We start from the raw sequence: 10,927 nt of genomic DNA on the forward strand, positions 1-10,927 counted from the left end.
AATAAACAAATAAAAATATTGTTTTAAAATTGAAGCAGATGGACTGTGCTTTTACTGTTTTATGCCCTAGGGTTTGTATCTAACACAGATCTAAATTTAAACATACATGACATAGAAATGACTACAGAATCTAGATTAACGAAAATAAAAAGGAAATAGTAGTTAAACTTAGCTTTAAGCAGATCCTGGAATTAGGGGTGAGATCGATAAAGAGATAAGTCAACTACTATACTGTAAGGCGATGTTTATAAGATTTTCTGGAGTAAAAAAAAAAAGAAACAAAGATAGCAAAGAGAATACACCTACAGAGAAACCACTGAAAACTTTCATAACAAAGGAAGCACATAACAGAGATTAGTGGTAGCTGTTAACATCCTCGCACAGAAATAAAGATTAAAAATTCTAAGTGTAGCTTGAATGATAGTGCACTGATACTACTGTGATTTTTTTTTTCCAGATGTTTTTAAAAGTCAAACACAAAGGTTTTAGAAATTAAGATTTAGAAATTAAGATGTGAATCACAAATATTAGGAGCAAGATCGCAAAATGAAAAATACTTAGGGTAAAAATCCTACTGTACACATATCATACCCTGCATGTGTGTTGATTAGGCAGATTCATAGTGAAATCAGTGAACTATTAACGATCTAGGAACTTGAGATGCCAAAACATAGAACAAAACTTAAACCTAGAACTTGAAGAAAATAGATCGGAGTATGAAAATAGAAGAAATAAACCTCAAGTAGGTACTTCATCTCAGTCTCCTCTATTACCCACCGTCGGATTTCATCGTGACATACCCGACCGATAAGTAGCAAAGGGAAAACAAAGCAGTATTACCTCAAATATATACCAATCTCAGTTAAGATCGACGTAATTCTGGACTAAACCGAGTATTTAGACACATATCGCTATACTTCTATGGAAGAAGTACATGTTCACGGCTGAGATTGAGCAAAAATCTAGAGAGAGAGAGATGTACGATTGCCGGAAAATTATAGAGAGAGGAAGGAAGGGAGAAATTGTGAGACGTTCTAGAGGGTGCTGTGTTTGTCTTTTTTATTTTTTTTTTATATTATAATTATAATTTATAATTATTATAATATTACAATTATATTATTATATATTGAAGTTTTAATATGTTCGACGGAGTATATTAAAAGATTCGAATTATACTTATTATAATTATATTCTTAATATAGTTATTAGTTGAAGTTGCACATAGATGTAGATAACATCAAAAATTAAATGTTATGTTATAATCTGGTGTTCAACAAAATAACATAAGTAATTTGATTAATATTATTTAAATTATTTTGGTTGCAGAAAATAAAATCGATTTCAGTACCAAGATAAGTAGGGGTTCAACGAGTGATAGTCTATGTGATAATACTTAACGAAATCATGTTTACAGTCAGGGGCGGAGTCAGAATTTGTTGGTGCGAGGGGTGGATCATCGTGGTTGTCGTCGTCAACTGAGGAAACGAAAGAGAAGATTTAGGCATTTAGCTATCATCTAACTACTATAATATTTAAATTTTTTATTGTTGTGAGGACGGATGAATCCATCTCCAATAGAGATTTACATATCATATTTATATTTGAAATTTAATAAGACTAATAATTTTTACTATCACACCATAACAACAATACATAGTGTTGGGGTAGGGTTTTTTTTTTTTTTTTTTTTTTTTTTGCCAATAAAAAGTACACTGCAGGGAGGCAGTTGACTTACTCACAGATGCCAACCAAATTTGTTTGGAAAAATGATAAAAGAGAATGACAACCTAGGCAGAGAAATTGGGCAATTGGTCGAATCTGTTATGTGCCACCAAATACTGGTGAGATTTTTTATCTTAGATGTTTACTTAATATAGTTCGTGGACCGACTTCATTTGATGAGATTAAACAAGTAGATGGTGTTCAATACAATTCATTTAGAGATGCATGTTATGCACGCGGATTAATCGAAGATGATAAAGAGTATGTTGATGCAATCACTGAGGCAGCATTTTGGTCTTTACCCCATTCTCTACGTAAGTTGTTTGTTACACTTCTGACATCCAATTCAATGTCCAAGCCAGAAAATGTTTGGGAGATGGTTTGGCAATACTTATCAAATGATGCTCAATATATTTGTAGAAGGAACCTCTCAGTCTCAGGTAACATTTATTGTTATATTATTAATTATTCATATCCATTCTTTAAAGCATTACATCTTACGGTTTTTTCTTCTTCTATTGTAGATTTAAGTCTAAATGAATCTCAACAAAAAAAATTTGCTTTGATTGAAATGGAGAAGTTGTTGAATGCTTGGAACAAATCTCTATCAGATTATCCACCTATGCCAATGCCAGATGAAAACAACGATTTGTTTTCCGGTAACAGGTTGTTGTTCGAGGAGATGTCATATGATAGGGAAGCTCTATTGCATCAACATAATTCGTTGCATCCGAAACTAACCGATGAACAGTTAGTCATATACAATAAGGTGATGGCAGACGTTGATACAGAGAAAGGTGGAATGTATTTCGTTTATGGTTATGGTGGGACAGGAAAAACATTTTTGTAGAAGACTATTTCAGCAGCTGTACGGTCCAAGGGCGAGATAGTTCTAAATGTAGCATCAAGCGGTATAGCTTCCTTGCTGCTGCCTGGTGGTAGGACTGCACATTCCAGGTTTGCTATACCAATTGCTGTTAATGAGGACTCCACTTGCAACATCAAGCAAGGCAGTGCGCTTGCTGAATTGATAATCAAATGCAAACTCATAATTTGGGATGAAGCTCCGATGATGCACAAACATTGTTTTGAAGCATTGGACCGAACAATGAGAGATTTAATGCGTTTCAAGAACTCAAGGAGCTCATCAATGACATTTGGCGGGAAAACAGTGGTGTTGGGTGGAGACTTTAGACAAATTTTACCCGTTATCCCAAAAGGTACTAGACAAGATATTGTTCAAGCCAGTATTAATTCATCTTACCTGTGGAATAATTGTGAAGTTCTGCGTCTAACCAAGAATTTAAGATTGCAAGGTCTTACTAATGAAGATGATGTTCAAAAGTTAGATAGTTTTGCCAAATGGATTGCGAATTTAGGTGATGGTAATTTTGGTGAAGACAATGGTGTTGATTGCAATATAATGATACCGTCTTCAATTGTATTAGAAAACGAGGTTGATCCTATTAGGCAAATTGTTGAAAGCACATTTCCGGAGTTCCGTACTGGGAACATGGATGAAAGTCAACTAGAGAATAGAGCTATATTAGCTCTAATCTTAGATCTAGTTGATGAGGTCAATGAATACATGAATGGTATTAATCAAGCTGCTTCAATGACATACTTGAGTTGTGATTCTGTTTGCAAGGCAGATTCAAACTTTGATATGCAATCCCAAGTACACACAACAGAATTTTTAAATAGCTTGAGGTGTTCGGGTGTACCAAATCACTCTCTAACGTTGAAAGTTGGAACTCTAGTTATGCTGTTGAGAAATATAGATCACTCTATGGGGTTGTGCAATGGTACAAGGTTAATAGTAACACAGTTGGGAAATCATGTTATCGAGGGAAAAATTATAGCTGGGAATAACGCAGGTACAAAGGTTTTGATACCGAGACTATCTTTGACTCCTTCAGACCCAAGACTTCCATTCAAGTTTCAACGAAAGCAGTTCCCACTGATGTTATCATATGCAATGACGATCAACAAAAGTCAAGGTCAAACGCTTTCACATGTTGGTTTGTTACTGAAAAAACCAGTTTTTAACCATGGACAATTGTATGTTGCAGTTTCTCGGGTCAGTAATCCAGATGGTTTTAAGGTCTTAATATGTGGCGAGTCTAGAGGTCTTTTAAATAAGACTCAAAATGTAGTTTATAAAGAAATCTTTAATAATTTGTAATTGTTGTTTCATTATTTTACAATGAAATATTTTATTTTGTGTATTTGTGACGTCTATAACCTTATTGACCATATAATGAATAAAACAATTTTTTATACATATCGGCATAATAATATAGCCGTGCATCGCACGGGCGCAACTACTAGTTCTAATATTAAAGTCTTAATAGAACTTAACCACAAATCCTAATGTCGGAATCTCCTCAAACAATATTAGTATATATTTAATATTTTATGCCCTAATTTTTATATGTTCTCCCTTATGTCCCTATTTGGTTTCAACCATACCTATACAATTATTTTATTGACAATTATAATCAATATTGACTATATTATCTTGCATTTGTAAACTTAGAATTACCTATTTAACCCGCACGGGCTTAGCTCAATGGTTTAGTGGGTAGTATTTGGGAGAAGAGACCAAGGTTTGAACCTCGGCGGCGGCAATGCGGGAATTATGTCCAAAGTGGGCAGATTCCTTGTGCGTATCAGCATTTGGCCCTGTCTGCTGAACCATTGAGTCACCGTGATTTACAACTTCCCACAATGCTCTGTCGGGTCGGAGTGTGGGGGGCCCTTGGGGTTGGGGACTCAACCTTTGGGAGAAGAATTACCTATTTAAATACGCAAATTCAACCTTCAATTATCTATGCATGAACAATTTCAATATAATCTTGCCTTAATATATTTTAAAGTACTTATTTAAAAAAAAAAAAAAAAAAAAAGCATTGGGCATTATCCCAATCGCGCTATACGCGTAAAAAACTAGTATTCTTAATATATTATAACATATTCATTCCGTGCATCGCACGGGTGCAAATACTAGTATATAAAATAATACAATTTCTCTCTTTCCATTCTTGCGTAGAAAAGTTAAGAATTGAAAAATGGAGAAATGGTTTCCATTTTTAACACATGAAAAACAAGAAACTCAACTTTTATTTGTTCAAAATAATAATCAATTTTCTATTCACTTAGACAAGTCAAAAGTATGAGATTTATAGATTAGTGAATGTCTAGCACATCATGCATATATCACATTATCATGACTTAATTGGTATGTATGTACGTACTTAATTCGAATGTATGTATATATATCTATCTACTATACTAATAAGAGCCCAAGAGAGTTAGGTCTATAATGGGTAGAAAAAATGGCGGTCACAGATTTTAATCAAATTAATGACTCAGATTGATCAGATTTTTATTTTTCCTTAAGATTTCCTAATTTATCCTTAATAAATATGATTATCTGTTAACTTTTTCGTTAAATATTATCTTTTTCGTTAATTTCTGTTAATTCACCGTTAACTTACTCATTGATTTCAATAAGAAAGGTCTTAAGTTTGAAACGCATCCCAATCAAAGTTGACATAATTAGTACTCTATTTTATTCTTATTAAATTAAATAATAATTTAGTAGCTACAACAAAAAATAATACATATGCATTTATTTAATTTAGAATTATGTGTCTACAATGTCTTTATTCAAAAAAAAAAATTCATTATCAATAAATTAAATAAGAGAAATAATTTCATTAGTTATATTCTCTTTATTTTTCTCCAATATAAAAATTCTTTACATTCAAATTCATCAATTGATTATATACACAACATTGTCCCTACAATGTCTTTATTAAAAAAAAATTATTCATTATCAATAAATTAATTAAGAGAAATAATTTTATTAGTTATATTGTCTTTATTTTTCTCCAATGTAAAAATTCTTTACATTCAAATTCATCAATTGATTATATTCACTACATTGTCTATTATCTTTTTTGTGCACTATTTTTTTAATTAAATATCAAAGTTATAATACAAAATAATGCTATATATTTATTACCAAGTATTTTATTAATATCATGAAAAATTAATAAAGTCAGTCATATTAACTACTTGAGAGATTTGTTGACAAAGAGAGTATTCAAATCACACAACAAATTGAACTATTGAAGTGAGAACTATCTCGCAATGTACTTGTTTGACAACCAGCAGTTAGCAGTTAGCGGTTAGCGTTAGCGGATTTGACCAGCGAATTATATCAACGGTTGGTAAAAAGATATTTGAAAAAATTTACGATTTAAATTAACATGTAAAATGACCTAATGATATACATATATTTAATAATAATAATAATAATAATAATAATAATAATAATAATAATAATTGTTTTTTAAAAAATAAAAAATATATAATTAAGCCAATCATATTAACTACTTGAGAGATTTATTGATAAAAAGAGTATTCAAATCACACAACAAATTGAAGTGAGAAACTACCTCGCAATGTCCTTGTTTGGCAATCATCAATTATCTCTTCAATATTAGTATATATTTAATATTTTATGCCCTAATTTTTATTTGCGCTCCCTTATGTCCCTTATTTGGTTTCAACCATGTCCATACCTATACAATTATTTTATTGAAAATTATAATCAATCTTGACTATATTATCTTGCATTTGTAAACTTAGAATTACCTATTATAAATACGCAAATTCAACATTCAATTATCTATGCATGAATCATTCTAATATAATCTTGTATTGATATATACTTTAAAGTACTTATTTAAAAAAATATTGGATATTATCTCAATCGCGCAATGCGCGTAAAACACTAGTGTATATATATATATATATATATATATATATATATATATATATATATATACACACACACACATGCGGCTACTGCTTTTAAAAATTGCGCATAAAACAAAAGATGTTTACTGTTCACTTGCATGCATTGTCTAACTTATTGTCCAAATATATGGAATAAGACAATTCTCAAATTATATTTAATATAATAATAATAATCAATTTTCTATTCACTTGGACAAGTCAAAAGTATCAGAGTATAAATTAGTCGATGTCTAGCACATCATGCATATATCACATTATCATGACTTAATTGGCGCGCGCACACACACACATAAAGAATCAAGTGAAAAAAAGGCCTTAATTAGGGTTTAATCTCATTGGTTCAGTCCAGATCAATGTTTAAAATGAAGTAATTTTTTTTTTTTTTTTAAATATGTGGTGGCATAATTTTGTGTAAGTTAATTTTTATTTTCTTTCAGACCTTTTAATGCACATTGTCCCTTCTTCCAAAACACATTGTTATGCCTTTAACCTTTAGGTTCATAGGTGTTATAATATAGGAATAAGGTTCAAATTGGCCACTGAACGTAACCTGAAAATGCAATTAGGCCATTGAACGAAAAAAAAAAAAAGTGCAATTAGGCCACTGAACACTCCAAAAATGTGCAATTTCACCTGATAGCAGGTTACCCTCAATTTTAGCAAGTTATCTGCTTACGTGGCAGCTGAGTTGGCATTTTTAATAAATTTTAATTAATTTCGAATAAATTTTAATAATAACTTTATATTAAAAAAGTTTTTTAAAAAATAAAAACGACTTTATTTTATTATTTATTTAATTTTTTCTTATTTTTTATAAAATTTATTATTAAAATTAATTATTAAAAATTATTTAAAAATTATTAAAAATGCCAACTAAGCTGACACGTAAGCAGGTAACCTGCTAAAATTGATGGTAACCTGCTATCCGGTAAAATTGCATACGTTTGGTAACCTGCTATCTGGCCTAATTGCACATTTTTTGAGTGTTCAATGACCTAATTACATTTTTTTTTCGTTCAGTGGCCTAATTGCATTTTCAGGTTACGTTCAGTGGCCAATTTGAACCTTATTCATATAATATATATATATATATATATATATATATATATATATATATATATATATATATATATATTATATACACACATGCGGCTACTGCTTTTAAAAATTGCGCATAAAACAAAAGATCTTTACTGTTCACTTGCATGCATTGTCTAAGTGACTAACTTATTGTCCAAATATATGGAATAAGACAATTTTCAAATTTTCTTTAATATAATAAGGGTGAATCAACGATTTGGTCCCTCACTTATTCGCAACTTATCAATGTTGTCCCTGAATCACGTATTCATCAATTTAGTCCCCGAAAATAATTGTTTTTCGTCAAATAAGTCCCTCAGGCCGTTTTCCGTCATGTCTGAGGCGAGACCTCCGATTTGCCCTGGGCATTTTGGTCTTTTCACGCCTTCTTCTTCATTAACTCTGACCAAACTTCGCCGGAGAAGCTCAAGCTCGCCAGAGGGAGCTTCATCTCTTCCGCCGACGTCAGCTTCACCTCCGATTTCAGAGCTTTCCAGAATCGCAAGCAAATCAAAGCAACACTACAACATTTTTACGCCCCGGTCTACTCCAGGGGAAGACAATCAAACAGAGAAAAAGCAACGCAGCAATGGTGTTGATCGAAGCCGTGCCATCCTCTGACGAAACGTCAAAGCCAAAACCGCCACCAGTCAAGGCGGCTGAAGCATCGACAAGCGCTGGTTCGTCCTCTGCGGCTGCGCTGGCGGCATCTGGATATGGTTCCGATGGTTACGAGACTGCTAGCGATACCGAACTTAACGAGACCGATGAAGCAGAAGGGAAGAAAGAGGAACAAAACCTTAGTCACAGTAGTGTAAAGGACGAGAAAGCAAAAGAAGATTATGGGAGCCCTGCCACATCAATACCGTCGTCTTCTTCGGGTGGAAATGAAGAGGCGCCGAAACAGAAAATGGAATCCGACATGGATCAACTTCACGAGGTTCTCTCTCTCTCTCTCTCTCTCTCTCTCTCTCTCAATACATATGACTCCGATGCTAAATTTGTATATGCTTATGTTGCATTCAGTGATTTTGAAAAGAGTAAGCTAAATAAGGGAATAAATATCTTCTACTCTGCTGCTGGAGAATGATGTTTATGCATTGTGATTTCCGGCATTCATTGGAGCTTTGTAATCCAACGATGCATTGGGGGTGCGCCGGCGATCCCCCGGCAGATCGCGGCGACAGGCGGCGGCTAGCTCCGTCTCGATCTCTTCTCTCTCGTTAAAAGCTGATCTGAGCAACAACAACATCCGACGGCGAGACAAGGTCCATGGACCTACATCTCCCCTCCCTCTCTCTGGTGGAATCACGAAGAGGCGGAAGCAGCAGATCGGAGCAGCGACCTCCGCCCCTGGCAGTTGATCCCTCACGGCGAAGCAGCAAACCAGCAACGGAGTTTTCCGGCGAGCTTGAGCTTCTCCGGCGAAGTTTCGTCAGAGTTAATGAAGAAGAAGGCGTGAAAAGACCAAAATGCCCATGGCAAATCGGAGGTCTCGCCTGAGACATGACGGAAAACGGCCTGAGGGATTTATTTGAAGAAAAATAATTATTTTCGGGGACTAAATTGATGAATACGTGATTCAGGGGCAACATTGACAAGTTGCGAATAAGTGAGGGACCAAATCGTTGATTCACCCATATAATAATAATAATAATAATAATCAATTTTCTATTCACTTGGACAAGTCAAAAGTATCAGAGTATAAATTAGTCGATGTCTAGCATATCATGCATATCACATTATCATGACTTAATTGGCGCACACACGTATACACTAATGTGCGCGCGCGTACACACACATAAAAGATCAAGTAAAAAGAAAGCCTTAATTAGGATTTAATCTCATTGATTCAGTTCAGATCAACGTTTACATGAAGCAATTTTAAAAAAAAAATGTGGTGGCATAATTTTGTGAAAGTTAATTTTTTTTTCTTCCAGACCTTCTAATGCACATTGTCCCTTCTTCCAAAACACATTGTTATGCCTTCAACCTTTAGGTTCATAGGTGTTATAATATATATATATATATATATATATATATATATATATATATATATATATATATATATATATTAAAGAATATTTGATCTTGAATGAATCACTAATTATTACTTTTAGTTGAATATTATGATCGTTTATGATTTGTGTTGAAGATCATACATTAAATTTTGTCTTTTCGATAATTATTTCATATTTTCTACCTTACCATGCACATTTTGCCTTTCCAGAGTTTCAGTGCACATTATCCATTCAACCTTTAAGATCGTAGGTGTTATATATATATATATATATATATATATATATATATATATATATATATATATATATATATATATATATATATATATATTTTTAGGATCATATGAGAACACTTGCTTATGTGAGAACGTGAGAACAAATCGTGTGCATCCATCTAATATTTATTAATGGTCTAGATTAGATTAAGTGTGTGCGAACGTGAATTAAATGTGTGCAAACGCGATTAAGTGTTTTCACACACATTTAATTCGTGTTCGCACACACCCAGTCTAATCTAGACCATTAAAAAATATTAAATGGATGCACACGATTTGTTCTCTTGTTCTCACCTAAGCAAGTGTTCTCATTGGAACCCTACTATATATAGGGCAGGATTCCCGTGAGAACATGTGCTTAGGTGAGAACATGAGAACACATCATGTGCATCCATCTAATATTTTTTAATTGTATAGATTAGATTAATTGTGTGCGAACGCGCATTAAATGTGTGCAAACACACTTAATCTAATTCAGACCATTAAAAAATATTAGATGGATGCACACGATTTGTTCTCACGTTCTCACACTACAAGAAAATTGTCCATTAATGAGAGGTAAAACCGTCACTAAAAATCTAAAAACCATCATAAAAGACTTTTAATGACGGGAAATTTACCGTCACCACCCGTCATTATTTCTTCCGTAGATAAAAACAAATAGTGACGGGATATGATACCATCATTAATAAGCAATTTAGTGATAGTGTATTTACCGTCACTAAAACGTTCTTTTTACGACCAAAAATCCTGTCACTAATACAACTACTCACTAGCATAATTTCCTCTCATTATATTCTTATAACGATGGAAAATACCGTCATTAATATTACTATTTACTAACAAATATTATTAGTTTTTAATTTGTATATATTGTTACTTCTCATTAAATATTAATTTTTGTAATACATTTTTTTTCTCACTAATCGATATTATGTTATGTTATAACTATAAATATTATATTGGTACATAATGCAATCAAAGTAAACTCGATCAATA

General features: G+C 32.7%; 1 protein-coding gene across 1 annotated transcript; it reads left to right on the forward strand.

Annotated features, from left to right (window-relative positions):
* The first annotated feature begins 2,071 nt into the window (after positions 1 to 2,071).
* LOC109159808 (ATP-dependent DNA helicase pif1-like) lies at positions 2,072 to 3,907 on the forward strand. The gene is made up of 3 exons (XM_019307920.1): positions 2,072 to 2,162; positions 2,247 to 2,491; positions 2,573 to 3,907. Exons 1-3 carry the CDS (start codon positions 2,072 to 2,074, stop codon positions 3,905 to 3,907), a joined length of 1,671 nt encoding a protein of 556 aa, XP_019163465.1.
* Positions 3,908 to 10,927: the final 7,020 nt, after the last annotated feature.

Source organism: Ipomoea nil, unplaced genomic scaffold (assembly GCF_001879475.1).
Source record: "Ipomoea nil cultivar Tokyo-kokei standard unplaced genomic scaffold, Asagao_1.1 scaffold2845, whole genome shotgun sequence".
NCBI lineage: Eukaryota > Viridiplantae > Streptophyta > Magnoliopsida > Solanales > Convolvulaceae > Ipomoea > Ipomoea nil.

Bases quoted from the DNA above. Each gene is read 5' to 3' on its own strand.
- LOC109159808 (XM_019307920.1), top strand. From the start codon at position 2,072: ATGTCCAAGCCAGAAAATGTTTGGGAGATGGTTTGGCAATACTTATCA. The intron at 2,163-2,246 runs GTAACATTTATT...CTTCTATTGTAG, and splicing joins AAGGAACCTCTCAGTCTCAG to ATTTAAGTCTAAATGAATCT. The intron at 2,492-2,572 runs GTGATGGCAGAC...ACATTTTTGTAG, and splicing joins AGTTAGTCATATACAATAAG to AAGACTATTTCAGCAGCTGT.